The sequence below is a fragment of the Ceratocystis lukuohia genome, assembly GCF_044167205.1.
Source record: "Ceratocystis lukuohia strain C4212 chromosome Unknown Supercontig9_pilon, whole genome shotgun sequence".
In the NCBI taxonomy this organism is placed as follows: domain Eukaryota; kingdom Fungi; phylum Ascomycota; class Sordariomycetes; order Microascales; family Ceratocystidaceae; genus Ceratocystis; species Ceratocystis lukuohia.
Genome location: NW_027263528.1, coordinates 908141 through 932196, shown reverse-complemented (window position 1 = coordinate 932196; position 24056 = coordinate 908141). Strand labels below are relative to the sequence as shown.

Here is a 24056-nt window from a genome sequence, read left to right as displayed (position 1 = left end):
TTATGTGATTAATTTTCAACGGTTTGCGTTATAGGAGGATAACAGCAGAATGCTGGCACTGTGACTATGTGACGTCAGTGGTGTTCTCACATGATGGACAGCAATTGGCATCGGGGTCAGGCGATAAAACGGTCAAGATCTGGGATCCCGAATCTGGCGCTTGCATGCAGACCTTTGAGGGCCATGATGGCTGGGTCAGATCAGTGGTGTTCTCACATGATGGACAGCGACTGGCGTCGAGCTTGGATGACAAAACAGTCAAGATCTGGGATCCCGATTCCGGCGAATGTCTGCTAACCCTTGAAGGCCACGATCGTTGGGTGACATCGGTGGCATTCTCAAATGATGGGCAGCGGCTGGCATCAGCGTCTTGGGACAAAACAGCCAAGATCTGGGATGCCAATTCTGGCGCGTGCCTTCAAATTCTCGAGGGCCATTATGGCTGCGTTACATCAGTGGTTTTCTCGCCTGATAGCCAGCGGCTAGCATCAGGGTCTGCAGATGAGACAGTCAAGATCTGGAATGCCACCTCTGGCGCTTGTCTAAAAACCTCTGGGGGCCATCGTCACTCTGTGGCATCGATGGCCTTCTCGAAGGATGGACAGCGCTTGGCATTAGGGTCTTGGGACGGCACAATCAGGATCTGGGACGCCACATCTGGCGCATGTCTACAGACCCTTGAGGGCCACGATTATTGGGTGACATCAGTGATGTTCTCCAATGATGGCTGGCAACTGGCATCAAGGTCTGCCGACAGAACCGCCAAGATCTGGGATGTCATTTCCGGTACATGTCTGCGGACCCTTCCCACCAGCGATACTACCTATTACGCCCCTTCGGATTCTGGATTTCTAGACGCAGGAACTTCAGTAGCAGTGTCAGTGCCATCAATTCACCAATCTTCCCTGATTCACTCCAACCCATATAGCTATGGTTTCAGCGATGATAATTCATGGATTACGAAGGATGGACGAAAGCTAGTTTGGCTACCGCTGGATTATCGCCCTCTACAGTCATCGGCAGTGGCAGGTACAAGGCTTGCGCTTGTTTGCCCCCCTAACCGTATCATAGTCATAGGATTTAGATCCACTGGCTGGCATGAGAAGTCTATGATTCAACTCAACCATCGATAAAGTATATTGCTAGATCGGAAGCTTACATCAGTTTGGAAATTCAGTATGTATGCATTACTTCGACTATGGGATATTTATACTTGGGTTTACAGTCGTGCGTTCTTGCCTGCACGTCTGCTTATGCATGTTCTCACAAAGACACAAGACGGCGAACGTGCATGATAAGTGAATACACTAAAAACTTCCCAATCTCTCCTCTCTCCATCTAATCAACTATCTATGCGCCAAAAAACATAGCACAATCGAAAAAACGAGGCTAATATTATTCTCGCTCTTCAGGCCCTTCAAAATCACCCTGAGCTAGGTCTCTGACCACGACGCGTCACCTGTCAGTAGGAGCTAGGCTTCCAGCTTCGTCAAACGGCAGCTAGACCTCAAGGCATGCTTTATTCGTAAATATGACTACGTGAGAGCCAAGTGTGAGAATCCGGCTATTATTTACAGTTTGCTCAGGCTTGTGGAGAACACCATCGCAAAATATGGTATCAGCCCAGCTGACATTGACAACTTTGATGAGACTAGCTTTATGATAGGTGTCATTGCAAGTGTAATTGTCGTCACAATCGGCTTCTCTGAGGCAGGTTCGCCTGGTAGGAGGATGGAGGAAGGATCCCCATCGAACGTCTTCGTCAACTCCCTTGCGCCTGGTTTCCTATTCCACGTTACACCAACTAATTCTAATTGAAATTATTTCCCCATTTCCCTTTGTTCAACGTGACACAGAAGGTGACTGCAAGCCTAGCCATGTGATGTGCGATACTGATCGAGGAGGAGGCTGGTCCCCCCAACCCTTAGGTTTCTAAGACGCCAAAGACATTGCTAGAAGCTAATTTTCAATCTGACTATCTTGCAAGGCGGACTAGAAGGCGTCAGAGCAGCTTCCTAGCATCAAGTATTCAGGCACTCAAGTCACTTTCAAAAGGAACGAGGGCAATAGCGTATCAGAACACCCTGTTGAAGTCCAAGGTCCAGATCCTCCAACAGGTAAATGGACTCTTAGCCAGCACTATGAAGCAATGGAAACTCAGCTATAGATGAGAGGGGAGATGATTACAGATGAAGGAAGTGTTGTGACGATTTTGCATAGATGATATATTCACTTTAATCTATCTACAGAGAATCCTAGAACTATATATAAAGATGTGATGTGATGTGTGTCGGTCACGTGGCAGTGCCACAGTGTGGCTGAGACTACGCATCACTACAGGAAGGAGTGACATTGGTCAGAAACAGGTTGCTGTACAGGCGATGGTGGAATTATCTATGAGTGGTGGTCAGGGAGGGCCAGGGAGGGCCAGGGGCCAATGAGGCTAATGCAGCGTGAAATTTGTGATAAGGCTGGTCATAACTTAAAAAAAATATGAGAGTGATGTTGAAATACTAGAGGCGTCAGCAGTGATTAGTTTCAATTGATTAAATGCTGTGTTGTGTCTTTATACTACATTCTGCCCTGAGGGTCGAGATTTTTGGTGGATTCACTTGGTTGTTGCACTGACTTACAATACATGTTGTGGAGAATCTACAGCCATTCAGTAGAATACTGGGTAAGCCCACAACGTGAACCACTTTGTGAGCCTACGCAGTCAGGAAAACAAAACCTAGACTCTTACAACATAATAAAATTGATTAAAAACCTCGGTTCACAACAAGTTCACATGGTTTTTCTTTTATGGATTTCCCAGAGAGGAAAGAAAGGTGAAAAAATTGCAAGGCTGGGTTGAGAAGTTACCTAGGAAATTGTGACCCACATAATAGATGTCCACTAGCCATTTCCAAAGGCATGATAAACACGACCTATGCCTTGGCCATACCAACTTTCACTTCACTTCACTTCACATGACTGACTGGACATTTCGTATCCATCAACACTCCAACTCTTCTACTGCTTTATACACAAATAACTGACACTTCAAAATGGACAACCTAAATTTCTCGGATATAGAGGCGGTAAAGGCTGCTTTTGCAGCCATACAAAGGTATGTGATATGTGGTGCTGTATGAATAGATTGGATGTAATGTAATCTAACATCCACATGTCACTGTCAATAGGGAAAAAGACGCTGAAAAGGCTCAATCTGCCGAAAAAGACAAGCTCATTGCCGAAAAAGACGAGCTCATTGCTGCCGAAAGACTCCGCGCCGAAGAAGAAAAGGCTCAATCTGCCGACAAAGACAAGCTCATTGCTGCTGAAAAGGCTCGCGCTGATGCTGAAAAGGCTCAATCTGCCGAAAAAGACAAGCTCATTGCCGAAAAAGACGAGCTTATTGCTGCTGAAAAGGCTCGCGCTGATGCTGAAAAGGCCCTTAATGTTAGCACCTCCCTCCATGCATACTTATATAATCTCTACGCCCACTGTTTCCAAACCATCACTGTTCTTCCACCCAAAGACGAAAACGCTACAGTCCCCAGCACAACATCTGTATCTAGGCGAAACTGCCCCAGGAAGTTGTTGCATTGGCGTGATTTCCCTGTCCTTCATGAGCAAAAATTCGCCAATCTTACCAACGCCTTTGGAAATAATCTGTTGCTGCCATGCATTTCAGCACTCCGTGAAGATCAGAAAATAGTAGCTGAGTGGACACATGGTAGTGAAGGAGATTCTTCAAAATTCTGTTCAGCAGTCATTGAGCAGCCTACCGCTAATATTGCCAAAAATTGGCTGAAAATTGAGCCAAAGGGAATCGAAAAAATCGAATTTCGCACTAATATGCGCCACATCAAGCGTCTCATTGATCAGATTGAAGAATGTCATCGCCAAGAAGCTACTGTTGAGGTCTCAAGAGATGATGATGACTATAATAGTTCGAGCGATGTGGTCGATATTCCAGAACCCGTGACGATAATATCTGCATCTGCTTCACGTGGTCGCGGTGCTCCAAATGCCACAGTTAGCCTAAGGCCAAACCTAAAGCGGCCTGCTATATTGCCTCCTGACGCCAGTGAGCCACGCCCCAGCAAAGCGCAATCGCCAAATCGGAGCATAAAACCAGATGGCACTTGCGTTGCAATTATGGAAAAGACTCTCAAAGATAGGTGTCTCCTTGTTATTGAGCACAAGCCTGCTCATATACACACGCCAACTTTACTTGAGAATGCGCTTGAGCAAATCGCCAAGTCAGATGGCTCTATCTTTCTTGGGTCGATGGGTCCTGAAAGCGTTAGTGGAACAAAGAAGATGCCGAAATCCCAAAAAGGCTTGGCAATAGTTGCCAAGGCCCTGGTACAGACATACAATTACATGGTCGCCCTTGGCCTCTCCTATGGCTACATTTCAACAGGGGAATGCACTGTTCTGCTTCACATTGACTATGAAGAGCCATCGGAGCTTTACTTCCATCTATGCGTCCACCAGAAAGATGTTAAAGGCATACCACTTCGCCCTGTCACGGCACCGCTGGCGCAAGATGATGACATTGCAGCTGCACTTGAAGATGGCATCAAGAACACACCCTGTGCGATTATCATGACTATGATACAGCTGGCCCTCAATCAGCCAAATCTTTCGGCCCAGGAAATTGCAAGTGTGCAAAAAGACCTCCCCAGATACCCGGATACCAAAAATCCGCCATCAGACCCATCTCCTGGACCTGGCAAAGGGGATGGAAATGGCGGTGGTAAGGGGGGTGGTAATCCCTCTTTGAGAAACAAATATCCACTACTACCCCCGCCTAGTGGAGGTTCGTCAAGCCAATCTCGCCAAGATCCTTCCAAACGGCAAATGGCAAACAAACACACTTACATGAACCCTGGGCCGCATCGTCCTCCCCAGCCTGAGTACTGCTCTCAAAAGTGCTTGTTGGGTGTAGTCAATGGCAGTTTTCTCGACGCATCATGCCCAAATAGCCACCTTCACCGGCAATATTCTGCCTCCTCAGATGGCAAACACCCACTTACACTTGCCCAGCTGGTGGATGTTATCCAGACGCAGCTCGATACTAACCTCGACTCTGATTGCGAAGTTCAGCGCCACAAGTCTGGCCTCTTTGGCACGCTTGTTAAGCTGACTGCCCATCCTTATGGCTATACATTTGTTGGCAAGGGGATGATGGACCTGGGCTTGCCGTTCATTCACCATGAACTACAAGTGTACAGCCGACTGAGGCCTATTCAGGGCGTCTTCGTTCCAGTGTGTCTTGGCCATGTCTCAATGCAGCAGACACTAAATGTCGAGTTCCTTCCCATCCGCCAAATGCTATTAATGTCTTACGCAGGCGAGTCGGTTAGGGAGATGGGTGATGTTGTCGATAATATTGAAGCACAGCTGCTAGCGCTTGGGGTTGTGCATGGCGATATCCGTGAAGAGAATGTGACATATGATGCAATGTCTAGACAAACTATGTTGATTGATTTTCATCGGTCCCAGATCTTCGATCCCGCTCCAAAGACTACATTTGTAGGTCCTGCTAGGAGTGCAGTTTTGAAGCAGGAGCATATTCTAAATTCTTGGGATGATGGCAGATCCAAGAAAAGAATGCGGTTGGAAATTTAGTGTTCATTTCCTCTGAAATGAGATATCCAGAAGCCCTCCCCCTCTAGAAGGTGTTCTGCTAGGCATGTATATAGTCCAAGAATGTGTAACTAGATTAAATTTACTACGAAGAATAACATGAACACGCAAAGTATTAGCTAAGTAATAAGGCTAAAGCAAGGGCTGGTATAATCGCATCATATCGGTTTGTGTAACGTTTAGTACCAAGAGAAAAAAAGCCTACCCTTTCATCAAGCAAAAAAAGGAATTCTACCACCAAAACTCAGCTATTTCATTTACACAAAATCTGGCCAAAATAAAAGTTATTTGTAAATTGTGACCTCATTTGAGTTTGCCATTGATCTATCTATTGAAATTTAGGTCTTTTGGCTCGTGTCACAGACCTAGTGGTTCACTGAGGTGGTATGCTTTCCTTTCCAACTTCGATAACTGAAGCAGCCTCTGATTCTGGCCCTGACTCCTCTAAAGAGCTGACATTCACCACAACAAGCTTCTTTTCGCCTTCTTTTTCAGAAAGACTTTCTCCAGCCACTAGAGCTTCACTTGGGGTCATGCAACGCTTATTGGGATTAGGTAATGCCTTCCTCTTCTTCCCTCTTTTTAGACGGGCCAGTTGCTCCTCTAGACCAGCAATCCTCATGGCATACGCCGTCAACGTCTGCTGCTGCCCTTCAAACCCTTTGGCTATCACGTTATACCGTCTCTGTGTCTTTGGTGTTCTATTAAGCCTCTTGTATTTCTGGATGCCGCAGAGCTTTGGCTCGAGAAATTGGCCACATCCCAGTGACTCTCCAGCCAGAGAGTATATTCTTCATAGTCATTCCCACTTCACAAGCCTTGGCATAGGCTCTAATGAAATTGGCCTTGTCCATTGGAGCAGAATCAGTCAAGGAAGCAAACCTTTCCAGTTCTTCGCGATATGCAGCTCTGGAGGCATTAAACACTCCATCATCCAATAGCTAAAGTCCATGGGAGCAATGTGCTGGAAGGTAACAACAGTAAATATTATTTAAAAAGCATGTAGCTATCCATTCGTCCTTAGATCAGCTAGCAGCAGCCTCTAGCCAGGTAAACAAAGATATTTCCATTGCATGACAGCCATGGCCGTCTAGAATGATTAGTCTGGAATCAGACTCATTGTTGGGCTTGGTTTGAGGCAAATAGACTGTTTCAAGCCATTCAACTCCAATGTGGTCATCAGTCCACCCTTTTGGTGAAGTTATGAAATGCCAGTCAACTGTCTTTCTGAATTCATCAAGAAACCACTGTTTCTGGAATTCTTTACCTTTGAATATTATGCCAGGAGTCAGTCAAGGCATGGCCATCAGCAGTAATACCTTTGATAAATGAGGTCCAATTTCGAGTTTGTGATCCCTTGAGAAGCGCCATCTGCTTCAGGTTCGCGCTTCCAACCACAAGGCTATCTAGTCCCAGCAAAGAGAGTCCAGTTGATCAAATTTCAAAACTATAGTGAAAATAGATTTAGATCCTTGCCGAAACTCCTTTGTCAATGTGAATAGTGTTCTCAGGCCAAATCCAGCCATACTGGCCCTCCCTGATATCAAAGTACCAGTGAACTGCTTTAGGTGTGAAAGAGTCAAACCTATTGGCTTCCTGCTGTCCACCAATCTTTGTCTTAAGGTCTGAGCGGTGATTAATGAATCTGGCTACCTAGTTACATCCTAATTCCAGTTGGTCGCCTTGTTGTCTTAGCAGGCCCATGACACAAGCAGAAATAGGCACTCCCTGTCACTGAGACGCCTGGCAGGGTGAAAAGCCATTATCGGTGACATCTAATCTAGCTACAGGCATGTCGTCTTCTGTATTCCTAACCAGGCTAAGATGGATGCATTCTGATGGTGCTGTAAGTAAGAGGCGGCTATCAGGAACAATATCGGAAACGAGTGGGGGATCGAAGTGGTAATATTTCCTTGCTACTACCTGCATATATCGGGCCCCCAACTTGGCAGGGTGAGAATAGAATTAAGAATTTCAATCAATTCGATACTTGATAGAGACAACTACTTTTAAATAATCTTCATTCTTGTTGAGATGTGTATGAATGAAAGTGTTGAGTTTTGATGGGCGATTCTTTTTTTACCTGACGAAAGGGTGGAGTTTGTCGAAAGGGTGGTCGAAGAATATGAAGGCTTCTATATACTCTATTGACTCTCTCACGCTTGACAGCCTTGTGAAATGCAAACATAGTTGCTGGGGGGCCACCCAGACACAGCAGTGCGTCAATAAGCTCCTATTCGGACAATCGTACAGTATAGTCAAAGCATTTTCTACAATCCCACAACCAAATCTTCCCTGGATTAGTCGCAGAATAGCTAGCATAAAGCACACTAGTACTGCTGTTGCCGACTACCTAAGAAGCATCAACTAGGAGGCTCCGATGGCCTTCACAATAGATACTTAGTAACTATGTTACCACGTTCAAAGTAAATAATGTCTTGCAGCTATCCTTGAAAGAAAGTAAATAAAGGGTGTATGTTTTAGGGTTCATGGTCACATGACAGTCTGACCCTGACCCCGCTCTGAGATAGACTTACGAAGCGCCAGCTTCGGAAGTCTGTCACAGAGTTTGCTTCCTTCTTCATCAAGCTTTGAGAATTATAAGAATCGACATACATTTTTAGGATAGCTATTCATACGAGACTCACCTATCTATATGCATCAACGTGAGTGATTATAGCGCTTGTTTACTGTGATCAATAGCTGCAGGGTTACAATTGCCGTATCATAGATGCAGGCGTAACACCCACAAGGGTTATACCCCAAAGCGACACGTGGAAAATCTCGACATTGCGCGTAAGTGATATTTCCGATAGCTCTGTGAACAAGGCCACCTATATTAAGAAGAGGCTTGTAAAATCGCTTTTGTTCTTACTCTGATAACAACAGTAAGAATTCTATCCAGGAATCTGAAGGTCGTGCTCCCGCATGCCTGCCTAGCCGAGTGTCAACTAGTCAACTAACTGTCTAGGCCCTGAATCATGAGTAATTAACCTAAGTTAGTTGTGAGACTTTGACTGCTAAGAACCCACAAAATGATAAAAGCTAGGACACAGAGTGATTCAAGGATAATTGAATAGATTAAGATTTGTTACACGTTTTCTAGCGGCTTCCTAGTGTCTCCTGTCTTTGTGTAAGTCTGATTCGTGATCCATCAGCCAATCAAGAGATACTCACTCAGCCTTTTTCAGCCTCACCTGTTTTAAGCAAGCAAAATCAGAGTTATAGTTCTATACTGATGGGCTTTTTGTTTTCGGCCGACAGCTTTAATTCACTGAGAATCTCAAGCTTATTTCACTTTCCCCTATTAGCATCATAATCATCCAATAGCAGCCCAATGCGTTCTTTACCGTAGTCAACGGCGTCTATTTGGTGGGAATTATTGGTAGCCTGTCAGCTGCGACCTTGCCTGCATGCTTAGTCCATGATGCAACCGCTTTTCATTCGTCGAGCGAAAGTCCAGCGTACTTTTCCCAGCCTCATAGGAGTTGGGCAGCAGGACGCGTTTAAGGCATCAACAAGCGTCTTTTCCAACATTCGTATGACCTCGTCTTACTTTGACTACTTCTTTCGCATTTTCTCACGCCTTCACTTGAATGGGAAAATCTGGTTTTCACTTTAACGATACTTCTACAGCTCTCTATCTCCCAGTTTCATCTCGCGATCAACCGCATCTTTACTTTGCTGATCCCATATAACCCTAGTTTCTAGTCCCCCCTTTTCAGCTCCCCAGACAAACATGAGCTCCAATACGCAGCCAGGCGGGAATGACCGGCCATTCAAGATCCTCTCGCTGGGTATGTCATCTCAATCTTTGCTTGATATCATATCGCTAACAATCGTAGATGACGGCGGTGTTTGCGGACTATCTGGCCTCTTAATCCTCGAGAATATCATGGAAAATATCCGGGAGGCCCAAGACCTTCCCGAAGTACCAAAGCCCTGCGACAGCTTCGACCTCATTGGTGGTACAGGAACTGGAGGGTAAGGCCTTTACTATTCTTGTGAATCTGTGAAAGTTCATTAACAGCCTTCCCATAGTATAATTGCAATCATGCTTGGCCGACTGCGTATGCCAATTGGTGATTGCATCAAGACGTACAAGGAAATCGCCAAGGAAGCATTTGCTCCCAGTAGAACATTGTCAGCAAGACTCGGGCTGAGTTCAGGAACAAGGACCTCAACTACGAAATTGGAAAACGCCATGAAAAAAGCTATCCGGGAGAATTGCCCCGTCACAGAATGCGTTGAAGAACGGAAGGCGGGCAAGTCTACAACTGAGACATGCCAACATGAAAACCAAAAATTCACTGACCAGCAATGCGTCAAAACGTAAGTTTTAGCTCTTTATTGACTTGCCAGAGCATAAATCTAACCCATCAATATTCTCATACAGTGTTGTCCTAGCCACGACCAAAGTTGATGTCACTGCCCCTCCAATGCTATTTAGAACCTACCAGACCCACTCCAGCTGGTCAGAATGCAAAGTGTGGGAGTTGGGGAGAGCTACATCCGCAATGGTCGGCCTTTTCAGGTCTATAAAACTGGGCCGAGACAAAGAAACATTCATGAATAGCAGCTTTGGACATAGAAATCCATGCAAAGTCCTCATCGACGAGGCTGCTACACTTTCAGATCACCAGGAAAAGCTGATCTTGAGCATTGGCATGGGTATTGGTGACACCACTGACATTAGTGATACAAAAAGCTCCATCAGACACGCACTCAAGATAATGGCAACTAGCTCCAAAAGAATTGCAGATGAACTTAAAACAGAGTACTCTAACAAAAAAGAACGATACTATCGGTTTGACACTGCCAGGGGTCTAGGAGCAATCGCCTATTCAGATTGGGTCGATCCATCTAAGGTGGCAGCACATGCAAAGAATTACCTTAACGAGGAACGAAATGATATCAAGAGATTCGCCGAAATCTTGATGAAAGGCTTTTCTACAGGCTCAGGACAGCCAGAAAGGCTAGATGGTCAGTGCGACATAATAAGATGTTTGGTTACGGTTATAGGGATTAAGCTAACATTCCATTCATAGGCTCTGTGGCAGTCCATTATATCCCATTTCACGAAAACCCAAACTTTGTCGGGCGTCAGGAGGTCCTCTCCAAATTGAACGATAAGCTCTTCAGCCAGGCTGGCTTTCAGAAAGTTGTGCTTGTAGGACTAGGTGGGATGGGAAAAACCCAGGTAGCCTTGAAACTTGCGTATACTGTGAAGGCACAACACACTGGCTACTCTGTCTTTTGGCTTACTGCTGCCAGTATGGATGGATATCGCAACTCATGCAAGGCACTCGCTGGGCATCTGAATCTGGAAACAGCCGATAGTGAGGATTCAAGAATACTTGTCAAGGACTACTTAGAAGCTAAGAAAGGTGGAAAATGGCTTCTTATCATTGACAACGCTGATGATGCTAGTCTCTTTAATGCTCCCATCAAAGAGGATAGAATCAGTAGTTTTCTTCCACAAAGCGAGAAGGGAAGGATTGTTTATACTACAAGATCAAAAAAGGTCTCCTGGTTAGCCCTTGGATGTCATGATGGCCTTGAGCTAGAAGAAATGCCCTCAGACGAACTGACGACTATCTTGATGCGTGGTGTGAAGGGCTCCAACAATAAACCACAAGCAGATCATCAAGCCTTGATCAACGACCTTCTCAATGAACTATGCCATTTCCCTTTGGCAGTTGCGCAAGCAGCTGATTATATAGTCGTCAATGAGATCTCCATTGCCAAATATCTCAAGCTATTGAGACAGCCAGGCGGAGCCAAGATCAAACTCCTGGAACATGGTCATTTGGACGATGTACACTTGGACAGCTCCCAGGGTGCTGTAGCCAGTACCTGGCTTATTACTTTTCAGCAAATCCGAAAGACTTCACTAGATGCAGTGAATCTACTTCGATTTATTGCGAAAGTCGACTCAAAAGCCATTCCACAAACAATGTTGCCAGGCTCTGGGAAAGAAAAACTAATGGTGGACGCCATTGGAATATTATTGGCATACGGCTTTATCCGCAGACAAAAGACCGCCGACCTGTTTGATATGCATAGCCTGGTGCACTTGACGACACAACTGTGGTCAAAAGGTCTGGAGGACGAAGAAGAACATAGTATGACTGTGCTTGATCACATGACTTCTATATTTCCGAGTGATGAGTGGGAAAATCGATTCCTTTGGCGCCAATACCTGTCTCATGCATCGCGTGTTGCTGAATTTGAAAGGGATAGTGAGAGAAGCATGGCTGAGCTAACATTCAAAGTTGGGCGATGTTTAGACAGTGATGGTAATTATCAAGGTGCTGTGAGAATGCTTGAGGATGTAGTGAGGATGAGAGGGAAGGCTCTAGAAGCTGATCATCCTAGCCTTCTGGGATCCCAATATGCACTTGCAAATGCATACCGTTCTAATGGTCAGATTGCGAAGGCCGTTTCCATGCTTGAGCATGTGGTGGGGGTGCAAGAAGAATATTTGGCAGCTGGTCATCCTGCCCGCCTAGCATCTCAACATGCACTTGCAATTGCATACGTTGACAATGGTCAGATCGAGAAGGCCGTTTCCATACTTGAGCATGTGGTGGGGGTGCAAGAAGAATCTTTGGCAGCTGGTCATCCTGGCCGCCTAGCATCTTAACATGCACTTGCCAATGCATATAGTGCTAATGGTTAGATTGAGAAGGCCGTTTCCATGCTTGAGCATGTGGTGGGGGTGCAAGAAGAATCTTTGGCACCTGGTCATCCTGGCCGCCTAGCATCCCAACATGCACTTGCAATTGCATACGTTGACAATGGTCAGATCGAGAAGGCCGTTTCTATGCTTGAGCATGTGGTGGAGATGCGGGAAGAATCTTTGGCAGCTGGTCATCCTGGCCGCCTAGCATCTCAACATGCACTTGCAAATGCATACCGTGCTAATGGTCAGATTGCGAAGGCCGTTTCCATGCTTGAGCATGTGGTGGGGGTGCAAAAAGAATCTTTGGCAGCTGGCCATCCTGGCCGCCTAGCATCCCAACATGAACTTGCATTGGCATACCGTGCTAATGGTCAGATTGCGAAGGCCGTTTCCATGCTTCAGCATGTGGTGGGGGTGCGGGAAGAATCTTTGGCAGCTGCTCATCCTGCCCGCTTAGCATCCCAACATGATCTTGCAATTACATACCATGTTAATGGTCAGATTGAGAAGGCTGTTTCCATGCTTGAGCATATTCGTGGGGGTGCGGGAAGCTCTAGCAGCTGATCATCTCGACCGCCCAGCATCTTTACATGCGCTCGCAGCAGCATATTATATCAATCCAACCCTCAACCTGCCATTCAACTTCTGCATCATGTTGTTCAATTAGATGGGATCTTCTCCACGCGAACCCCCAGTATCGATTATAGTCACAAAACCTTCTTCAATCACGCCTCTTAGATCGGTGTGACTCTCGAGATGTATCATGTTGAAGTAAACTTCCCCGGTGTTATCCTTTCTTTTCTTTTCCCTTTTCCAATGTATTTTGCGGTGATCCATTTCACGTCATACATCAAGTATATATACATTGTCCGGCTCGCAACAATAGCCCGTAAATGGCGCTCTGTGCACTATATTCCTCGCTCCCTATGTCACCAAAGATGCCCATAAAACTAGAGCCTAGTAGTTTATACAATTACACAATTCACACATGACATGTCAATGCCAAATTTCATCGTTCCCTCGTCACTATTCAGGCTTAATTTTAACACAATACATCTAGTGTTTGTCACCCTTCTGCCCCAGCACGCCTAGCCGTGGGCTAAGACCTAGACCTCAATTTCATACCTTCTCATGTTCTCAGGCATAGTGTCTTCCAACACAAGATTAGTAAACATACACGGAATTTCACTCGAGCAATCGTTGTTCAAACTAACACTGTCGGTTTCTTCCCTTTCTACTTACTTAGTTCCAGCTAAAGGCGACAACTATTAGGAACTAGATACCGTCAACCATTCGATTCGTCGGCCTCAACAGCGATTGCGAGACGTACAACACAGTCTCTAATGAATCCAGCGAAACACTTTGGTCTTCGCCGGTCGGAAATTATATTAGCTCAATATAGTAGATCGTGCTTTCATTTCCCATAGAAACTATGCCTATAGAGGAATTAATCTCACCTAGCCTGCTCCTTTTGTCTATCGGAATAGTTGTTTCAACAATTAACAGCCCTTAGACACCTTCAACAGATCAGGCTGATATTGGGACTACGATCGTAGTAGGCCATACTATATTTTGCTCGCCTACTAAACAACACCTGGTCAGCCTCTACTGAGCAACGCCTCCCTACGCCAACCTTTAAGGCAGCCTGGTGCATGAAACCAGCGCGCCTAGTCTCTGCTCTAAAGTCTCTTGAAAAGGGCACAAAGGCAGTTATGCATCAGGTTGCCCTATTATCTGCTGAGAACAAAGACCTTCAGGAGGCAAATGGGATACTTAGCCGGCGCCGGAGGGCAAAAAGAACTAGGCTACAGAATAGAGGGGTTATGAGAGTAGAGGAAGGAAGGGAAGCAATTGATCAGATGGATATTGATGCGCAGGTAGTGCCCGAATCATCGCGGAGTAGTGGTCAAAGGAGGTCAGCGCGACCGGGTATTCGGCATTGTGGTGTCTGCGGCCAGCCTGGCCATAATGCAAGGACTTGTCAGGTAGTGATTGAGACATCTGGGGGAAGAGTATAGTGAGTAGTTTTAATTGATCAAATGGGTTGTGGTGTTTTTAGAGAGGTAAAGAAAAGTGCGGCGCTCGGGTTACACGTACGTTATCATTCATTTATTCATCACCTTTATGAGAAGTTTCAATGGTACCTTGGATACAGGCAGGATATCGATCCTCTCTTGCAATTCTTAATTAACGATGAAAAACGTCTCGTTTCTCGACCTTTTGAAGAACAACAGAACAGCACATGCTAGCTGTAACTTTAAGAAGCTTTTCGCCAATATCAGGCAGCCGCATCTTGACCATGACCAAGTAGTTTTGGTGTTCTCGAGCTAATGCTTACGGCCCCGCCCTACCAAGGCGTTTCTCCATGGCCAAAAATACATGGCGACGGCCAGCAAGCGATAGATGGAAGAACATAATGCAAGTCTCAGAGACCTAGCAAAAGAATGGCTCCAGTAAAGGTTCAAACGAAGAGTGTCGCTGTTGCCTATCTACAACTATCAAGGATACCAGCCTGGTTAAGCCACTACAGAATAAAGAATACAGACTTCAGACAGTCGGTAGGGGTAAAGGCGCCAAGACAAGTAGAGATATGGTGGGGAGAAACATGATGCTGAGATTGAAGAACATGGGCCTTCCAAAATTTGAAGCAAGTTATGGTTGCGTGGCGCACCATCCAGGTTAAGTGGCGTCGCATACATGCCCCACTTTTAATACCTTTTGTGGCTGAAGCTCCACAGAAGAGTTGACATCTGACCACGAAGCCTCAAAAAGATAGTGAAAAAGCTACAGGGAAAATGAGAAGCAGAGAAACGTATAGAAAGATGAAAAAATTATGTTCTCTGCTTATATGTGCGTCTTTGTCGTGAATCGAGGCATACCTGCGGTTATGGTCACGGCGTTCGATGCGGCTTGAGCTTTGCGTGCACCTATCCAAGGGCATGGCTGGTAAGGGTAGGATCATGATGGGAGCCCGAGTGGTCGCCGATCACTGGCACAGTCCCACTTTGGACTGGCAAAATACGATGTCAAGTTGAGGAACAACATACTTGGCGGTGGATTTCAAGTGAATCTAGCACTGCGACTCCTGCTAACAACATGACAAGCCCGCTTTAAAGGGGGGGGGGGGGTATCTGGTGACTTTTGGGCCGCGGATAAGGGGGCTGGCAAATACAGTCTTGAATTGCTGGGGACGTTGCTATGCTGGATATGACATGCACCGAAGGTGAGTGTGGACACGAGGGTCAGCCTGTCGGGCGGGCCATTTAGTGAAGGGAAGATTGAGATTCAAAAGAGAACGCGAGGAACCTGAGAAGTGCGAAAACTTGGTATCCATGAGTATTAAGCGCCTAGGCTAGGTAGAGATCGATCGCTGCTTCATAGATATATGTTACCAACTCGAATGAGATGGTCAAATCATTAGAAGCTTCACGATAGATCCAGTGGCTAAAATAGGAGACAGTTCCTGTCTGTGTTGCAGATAATGGTCAACTCTTCGAGCGTTTGAGGCCTAGTCGTTAGTTATTTAGGCTCCTTCACCACAGCCCAACCAATCTTGCTGTAAGTGTTAGAACCAGAACCCTCAAGATCAAGTTGAGGAGACCGGTCTTGATAGAATATTCTGTGAGACATCCTCCCGCCCATCCAGCTTATCAAGTGTATTTCCGCCTTGCTTGTAGTAGGACTCACCACGTAGACCAAGTAAAGAGAAGAAGAGGGAAAGTGAAACAGAAACAGGGATTAGGTGCAATAATAGGGGTCAGAGCTATGTGAACGAGAAAGAAGGGTAAAATATGTTGACAAGAGGCGTAAACAAGGTGGCAGGCCAGGGAGAGCTAGTTCCTGTCTACGAGAAAGATATTGGAATAATAAAAGATTCTCGACAAATTAGGTCAAGATGTGTCACGGCGACGCCGATGACTTTAGTTCGGAAAAGACCATAAGAGCCTACATAAGAGCCTACAGTCAAGTAGAGCGCATTTTAGGGTCTGGAAGATGTTGCATGTTAAAACAGCGGCAGAGTGTCGGGCAAGATGAAAGCTGCGGGTAAGTGAATTTCCACGGGGTTGTAGTATTGGCCCCAAGGCTAATGCTTGTAGCCTTTTAGGTGCATTTTCCATAGTTGAACATAACCTCTTTAACTTATCTCACATAAGGCCATGCTTTAAACCCACTGAATTAAGTCCCATGATACTCAAACAGACGCCTACGACAGGGGTGGTATTTTTGAAAGACATAATTAGTACTGGAATGGCACCTAGCTAGAAAAGGAATGAGATAATTACTTGTAATTTTCGAGTAAATGCTACTAAGAGGGACGTGCTACACGGGAAACGATAAAGACCCGTTAGTAGTCTCGGAGTAGAGGTTATATTTTAGCCCTTCTTCCGCTCCAAAAGAGGTTCCTCCGTCTCTCCGTGTAGCCCCGGTCTGGCTGTGAGGTAGATAAGGTTTGCCGGTAGCATGGAAAAGGCCTAAGAAGTGGATGAACTTGAAAGTCAAGGATACTAACTCCCCATTATATACTAGAGCATTTGTATGGTGACAAGAGGGAGGGTAACGGAAATTCCACAGTGTGGAAGTGAGATGTCTGAACGATGATAGTATATCTCCGCGGGAAAGCTACTCCTCTTTCTTCTCCATGCTATAACAAAGTCAGTTCTGTATCAAATTGACAGTATGATTGTAGAGTCTGGTGAAATCACATTGGCTCGATAGTTGGCAGGAATGAAAGTGTACTACTTACACAGGCCTTCTGACAATAGTCAATAGTGCTCTTTGGTGAGTATACAGGCCTACCGCCAAGGCCACGCATTGGGTAACTTGTGGAAGCTCGTGAAACGGAGTCCAAACTAGAAGTGCTCCCGAGCCCGAAAGAGCGCCATTGTCTGGGAATTTCTTTAAGAATGGTCTTTTCCGTCCACCGTTCAATATCCTCCGACCTACCCAAATTGAGTAAGTGGAGAGGCCAGTCTGAGATACTCCCTTCCCTATTCTATACATCACGAACCAACTTATAACTTTGTCATATGCATAAATCGAATGAATTGCTGTAACTGGCCCTTGTTAGATGACATGATGCTTAAAGCTATTCTGGATAACAGGGGAACGTTATTGGTATCATCGAGACTAGCAACTAAGCTTCGAGGAGCCTCATAGTCTATCTATGTAAACAGTCTCAGAGGGCTAGCAGGAGAAACGTAAGACTAATTACGTGACTGTCTGCCTTGGTGCTATGGTGGACATGGCTACCATGATGGATAGATCTACATTACACAAGCGCTTCATTATAATCTTGGATACCGAGATATAGCGGCTACTTTTCAAAATAAGAATAGATTTATTCCTATCGGGACTACATGAACAATGGCTAGTTCGCGGGTGTGTAGGAGGTCTTTGTGAATATATAAGGCATTCTCTCTCTACCTCATGTCCAGTCCACAGCTACTTATTCCATCACCAAAAACAGTTCCTCAAAAATCACATCTTCTACCACTTGTCGAATTCTTTACTTGATCCCATTTTTCACCATTGCTACTTGATTCCTTTGAACTATCCTCAGTCCCTAGGGCTTTCACCACCAAGTTTTATCCACACACAAGAATCATGCAATCCTGGATCACTACTGTACTGCTCGCACTTGCCAGCAAGGCTGTTATGGGAGCACCACGTCCAATGGAGGCTACGCAGCCACCTGCACTTTACCAGGACTGCTACTGGGACGCTAGAGTCTGCTGGTGTACGAACATCGATGGCTATAACGTGAGAGTCTCTGATTACTGGTGCTATTATGAACAAGATGAGCAAAGTTGGCAAGCCAACTATGGACAGCAGCAGGAGGAAGAGCCTGAAGAAGAGTATGAGGATGAGGATGAGGATGAGGATGAGGAGGAGGGGGAGGAGGAGGAGGAGGGGGAGGATAGTGACGGATACTAGGGAGATGGCAAAGACAACAAGCACTCAGGAATTATACCTTAGCTTGGGACCTGTTTTCGCCATTATTTCTTGATTGTTGAGTTAGGCTTCAAAAACTCAAGCACAAGAAGGATAGCAACAAAACGCTGGGTATGCAATGGCTTGAAAGTGGAAACAAGGGCCCTCGGACTATTCAAGACTGAAAGTCAGCTAATAGATGGGAATCTACAATATGTGAGAATTAATCACTGGTAAGACAGTTAATTAAGAATATATTTAGAAAAAGCTTAATACCACTAAAGATTAGCTAGATTTTTTAGCTTAAATAATATGACCAAAACAAGAGTCAGTGTAGCCTACATCAAGACTGTGTAACATGTGGCTCCTGAACAAAAGCCCGACTTTAGGAGATGATGATTGTTATATTAATCCCAGTCCTGTACGCACTACCTTCTTTTTTGCCTGCCACGTGCAGCTTCCTTCATGAAGTGCAGTGTGTTTTGCCATCGATGCTACCGAATAATGGTCTATCTCTTCGATAGTAGTGTGGCTTTCGCGGTAGTTTAGTTGCTGCGACTTTTGTTCATGGTAGTCTTTATTTGTTAACACTTTGTGTATGAAAGCTTGATGACATCCTGAGTCATTAGCAGGAAATCGATTTTCCTTGTTACGACTCCCAACTAACAACAAATCGAGTCCCATTTCTCAAGCCTTTGAAGGAGAACCAAACATCGCATGATAGCCGTAACTCCAACACTCTTGTTTACCTGATCCGCCGATATTTTGAAGATTTAGCCTCAGTCTTTTGGAGTTGCTTCTTGTTCATTTGAAGTATAATCCCATCAACAACTTGCCTACTGCCATAGCACGGTATTGTCGTCTGCCCGTGCTCCTAGCTAGTCTATCTTTATCTCAAGGAGCCAGATCCAAGCTGAATCAACCCTACCTTTATGCGGGTTTATAGTAGTAACCTAAGTCAGGGTTACCAAGATTACTAACCCTAATCCAGTTCGCCCAAACGTTAGGGTTAGTATCAGACATCAAGGGCATGTGCTTAATCTAGAACATGATGGTGATGGATATATAAACCGGCTGAGATCCGCTCCTCAGACTAGACTTAGATAGACACAGAATATCAATGAACAATCACTCATTCTCCTTCTTCTTCTTCTTTACAGGACATTCAGTACGTCCTCCTAATAGTTACTGTTAAATACAGTTAAACACTAGACTAGATTCACTATAGCTCTGTAGGCCTTTTATGATCACCGACTTTGGGGCTAGCTCTGAGCGGATGTAGATTAGAAAGTCTAAAGAGCCTAATCCCCCAACAAAACAGGCTAGCTCATACTCTTCTACTTAATACTTCGATAGTCGAAGATGGAGACTAGAAGAACGACTTAAACGATGAAGCACAGTGCAGAGGGCTTCTTCAGGACGATGGCTTTCCTGAACCCATGCCTAAATTTCAAGGATAAAAAGCTAGTGACTGCCAATATCACCAGAAATCCAACCAAGTGGAAAGAGCCATATAGTACTTACTCCTTACAACTCAGAGGTTGCTCTAAACTATCTTGGTGTTAAGGACGTATCGAAAAAGATAGCAGTGTAGTAAATATTTAAAAGGGAATGGAATAAACGCCGGCTTCGTTGGCTTCTCAGCTTTAAAGCATATCTAATGGTATTGGGAGAGACGAACCACTTTCATGGGGCAGATATACCTGTTGTAGGGGAAGACGCTCCCTGAATCAAAGTTACTTCTGGGCGAAAGCGAACTAGTATAAGCCCTACGATGCCGACAAACGAGATCTAGCTTGTATCTAGTACATCAAACGCTAAATAGCTGTCTAGGTCGCACGAGGTAAAGTAGCCGGATGAGATTTGCAGTAGACACTAAAGCAGCGAGGGACACATAGCCCGAGTCGACATGGAATGGTGGCTCATTTAAGTCGCCTACGGCCTACCTTTCCTAACGGCCACCTCTTGTTATTTCCTAGGGAGAACTTAGTTCTCGAAACATAGGTAATGGAACATTTGATAAGTCACTCAATCTCTCAACCGCAGGTCTGTTTGAGCACTCCAAATCATCCAACATCAAGAGGTTAGAGTAAGCGAGATGGATGAGGCGGCATACATAGCGTAATCATGCAGTTTTCTTGGCGATATTTCTCAAAGTCGATCGAGTGGTGACTCCCCTCCTATCAAGGATTAGAAGGTGATGGCGACCGGCTGATTGGGCTATAGCGTGTTGATCGAAGTTCTGAAGCAAATCAAGACCAGTATCATTATCGTTCTGGCCATTGTGGGCCATTGCAGTGGCCCAATCGTCTGGGATATTGTTTTCTTGGTACCAGTTGGCAAGGTGATGTTGGACTGCAGCCACGATAAACAGCGCGATTGCCCAGCCTTCTACATTGATCTCCGATCTCCTAGATGACTGCAACCCATTCTCGGCTTCTTGGCTGGACTGGCTTTGCCTTTCTACATATTTCCGTGCCTGTGGCAACCATTTCGCTTGCAGTAACCCCCATTATAGAGTTAGTCTTGTCAAAGTTGTAGTTGTCAGCTGGGTTGATAACCATACTTCACAAATGTGTTATCCATGAGCCTGAACCAGTAGTGAATGGGGGATGAATCTCCGCATTTGTCCCTATAGTAGTTGTATTTGCAATCGAAACGCGTCTTGAGACCTTTTTGTCGCCTGACAAAGTTATAAGCCCAGAGCTTGCTGAAGGGTGACGCATCGCGGTCGGTGAACAGCCAGTTGGAGATTTCTTCCACACCACGAAGCTGGTGAGGAGAACCCTCGAGATTCTAAGTTCGTAATATATTCAGAAAATTATTTGCTCACCGAGATCGGATAGTTCGCGTGAGTTCGCAACAGTATTGCCTCGAGAAGGTTTGCCATCATATCGACCATAGAGAGTAGTTGGCAGAACTTTGTATAGCCTTCCAGCGGAATACATGACTAGTTTTGTGTCGTTTCGAAGAGCCTGAAAGGTGAGAGTTATGTTTTTTTGCTCAACTGCAGCGTGCTTAGTGTTTAGGAAATAGTTGATTAAAGGAAAATAAGGGCAGTTGGGCATTTCTTTCCAACTTGCCTATCATGTGTGTTATTATAATTAATGTACTCCATAAGCGAGCGGGCCAATTCTGTGCCGTCTCGCATCTTTCGTGTTCGACACCAAATTCCTCTACTAGAAGCTATTGACTTGCTTCTAGCTGAAGCTAGGCTTACTTCAGCCCCCGAAGCTATGGAAAATTACGGCAAACTAAGCATTTAAGCCACAGAAAATATCTACAACATTCCTCATACAAGCCTATCCTGCTGTTACACTAGCTAGACTACACGATGCGATACTTTGCCAAACTCACGTAAGCTGACTGAACTGGAAAAGGAGGCTACTGTTCACTACATTCTTGAATATGTGCACGATCTTGCTCAGCTAGGCTATGTGGTGTGGAAGATAAGGCCAACCAGTTGCTACATCCATACAAGAAGACCTGGTCTTCTAACTTTGGCAGGCACTGGCCAGAGCTCTGTGCAACTTTTTTTTTGCAAATGCAATTATCAGCAAGGTAAGTGCAAAGACCCGCAGACTATTGACGAGTGGCTTGCACTCATACAGAACATTAAGGCCAAGTATGACAAGACCGGGTTTATGATGGGCATCATCTTTGCATGTATAGCGGTCACTATCTCAGATGCATTCTTTGCTCCTACGACAAAGAAACACATGCAGGGGGGCTTTATGGGAACTAGGCTTGTGCTATACAATCTAGAAAGGGTTCTTTCCAAACTAGATGTATAGATATGGACTCCAACACCTCAACCTTAGCTAACTCAAGACACCCGAGAACTCTTTAGAAGCCAACTCGCAGTCAGAGTTGATTAAAACTCATATTTCCAACCACTAAACAACTCTCCCATACCAATACTCGGCACTGTTGACCGGTTTGCAAAAGGCATGAAGGCAATAATGCACTGGGTGGCCCTCTTGGAAGCAGAGGTCACTTCACTATGCAAAGCCAATGAAGCTCTCACCAAACGCCGGAGAACTAAAAAACACGAGTGTGACTAGAATGATCGCTTACTGTGCAAGATGCAAAGGACTTGATGGATCATAGGTCTGTAGACAAACAGGGACGACACGGGAGAGTAGTGATTGCGCTAAGAGGCAGCCAATGAAGCCGCGATGCTGTGGTGTTTGCGGGAAGACCAGCCACAATGCATACACCTGCCAACGGGCTATATGGTTGTCTGATTCGTCTGGGTCTGATGTAGTTGTAGCTAATTTCTAGTGTTGTGATGCTGCAAATGGGGATAATTGCTATGCGGTGGTAGGGAGTGGAGTGGCCCACTTGCCTACAAGTACGTTACTACTTTCCTTTATCTTCAAGGCACACAAGAATTTTAGTCCCACATTTTCGACAATCATATGTTAGTGCTCTCCACCTGACACCAGGTGGCAGACTAGTCATCTTTTTTTTTTGGCCTTGGTGCTGACACCTACAGGCGCAAACTGTTGCGTGGCGCGGTATATATGTTAAGTGGCGTCCCATACGTGCCCCACTTATCCGAACCTATTGTGGCTGATCACGTGACATGATTGACACCACAATACAAAAGGAATCGTGCCAGGACGTAGCATAGACTTGAACCCTTTAATAAACCAACTGATTCAACATTTAAGATCTATTCTACACAAACTCTGACCTTATTATTAACAAGAAGCAAATAGACAGTACTATAGTACTATACAGTTATCGATCGACGGCGGAAGATGGCTGATCCGAGGTGTCAGGTGTGACAAGCGTTCCTCGTGACTGTTACTCAGGGAGCGCACTACTCTAAAATTCGAGATTTGAAGAAAGGCGTCCTTGTGAATGGGAATAGAAGACCAACCAACCCGTCAAGGACATACTACGTAGTGGTTCCACTGACGGTAGCTGGAATCTAGCGTCCTAATGGAGCTTCCCACACAGATACAAGACTACACAGGCAGGGCCATCTAACGCCAGCAATGACCACTCTATCGCATGTACCGGCGAAGCATATTTCAACACACTAGCATACTACGAGGCGATCGATCCTACACGATTATCAAGATCAAATAAGCATACTAAAAGACACTGACTATGAGGCGATGGCTGGCCTGACGCGATCCTCCCACCCACACTGCAATTCCAGAAAAGGGAGGCCAATATCCTTGACCTAGCTAGCTAACTACAGCTACTGGCTGCTTGCGATGTATATCTTCTAGAAGCTTATTCTCGCATAGCTCATCCAAAGTGCACCTCGCTGTGCTACGAGACCAGAATGAACAGTGCAAGCAAGCCTCTTTCTAATCCACCTACTGCTTACCCCGACACGGGCCCGAGTTTACTGCACAAAATCCCTGCAATCAGCAAGGCCACGATGCGTCAACATGCATGCCACCACTGCTTCTGCATTAGACAGAAAATCATGGCCCTTGGTCATTTTTTATGTGATGTCCGCTATCACTTCATCAGAAGCAATCTACATAGTAAGGGTGGGGACCCACATAATAGATGCCAGGTAGCCATTGCCATGTACGCAGCGGTATACGTACGAACTGAACTGTTGGATGGCACTAAACCCGCTTTAGCCGCTTTGAGCAGCTTAGGAGCCGAGATTTCGCTGGAAGTCGAGGACGAGGGCCGAGGCTAGACAGGAAGAGAAAGGGAAGAGAAAGATTTGTCTAGTTATTTTTCGGGCGAGCTTCTGCGTGATTTTATGAGTAATATTTTCCCTGGCTTTTTGAGCCGAAGGGTAGCTGTTGATAAGGAGAAAAAA

General features: G+C 45.4%; 5 protein-coding genes across 5 annotated transcripts; 4 read left to right on the top strand and 1 right to left on the bottom strand.

Moving 5' to 3' along the window:
- Positions 1 to 164: 164 nt before the first annotated feature.
- HOO65_090211 (Vegetative incompatibility protein HET-E-1) lies at positions 165 to 1818 on the top strand (the record flags this gene model as incomplete). Its single annotated transcript, XM_071004504.1, has 2 exons — positions 165 to 877; positions 1587 to 1818. 2 exons carry the CDS (start codon positions 165 to 167, stop codon positions 1816 to 1818), a joined length of 945 nt encoding a protein of 314 aa, XP_070856097.1.
- A 1229-nt stretch (positions 1819 to 3047) lies between these two features.
- HOO65_090210 (uncharacterized protein) lies at positions 3048 to 5622 on the top strand (the record flags this gene model as incomplete). Its single annotated transcript, XM_071004454.1, has 2 exons — positions 3048 to 3109; positions 3183 to 5622. 2 exons carry the CDS (start codon positions 3048 to 3050, stop codon positions 5620 to 5622), a joined length of 2502 nt encoding a protein of 833 aa, XP_070856096.1.
- A 3757-nt stretch (positions 5623 to 9379) lies between these two features.
- HOO65_090209 (putative acyl transferase acyl hydrolase lysophospholipase) lies at positions 9380 to 12889 on the top strand (the record flags this gene model as incomplete). The annotated part of the gene is made up of 6 exons (XM_071004436.1): positions 9380 to 9437; positions 9486 to 9624; positions 9682 to 9972; positions 10037 to 10623; positions 10689 to 12229; positions 12323 to 12889. The coding sequence occupies 6 exons, from the start codon at positions 9380 to 9382 to the stop codon at positions 12887 to 12889; spliced, it is 3183 nt and encodes a 1060-aa protein (XP_070856095.1).
- A 5040-nt stretch (positions 12890 to 17929) lies between these two features.
- On the top strand, positions 17930 to 18259 carry HOO65_090208 (uncharacterized protein; the record flags this gene model as incomplete). The annotated part of the gene is made up of 1 exon (XM_071001639.1): positions 17930 to 18259. One exon carries the CDS (start codon positions 17930 to 17932, stop codon positions 18257 to 18259), a length of 330 nt encoding a protein of 109 aa, XP_070856094.1.
- A 2122-nt stretch (positions 18260 to 20381) lies between these two features.
- On the bottom strand, positions 20382 to 21149 carry HOO65_090207 (uncharacterized protein; the record flags this gene model as incomplete). Its single annotated transcript, XM_071004606.1, has 3 exons — positions 20382 to 20715; positions 20823 to 21052; positions 21090 to 21149. The coding sequence occupies 3 exons, from the start codon at positions 21147 to 21149 to the stop codon at positions 20382 to 20384; spliced, it is 624 nt and encodes a 207-aa protein (XP_070856093.1).
- Positions 21150 to 24056: the final 2907 nt, after the last annotated feature.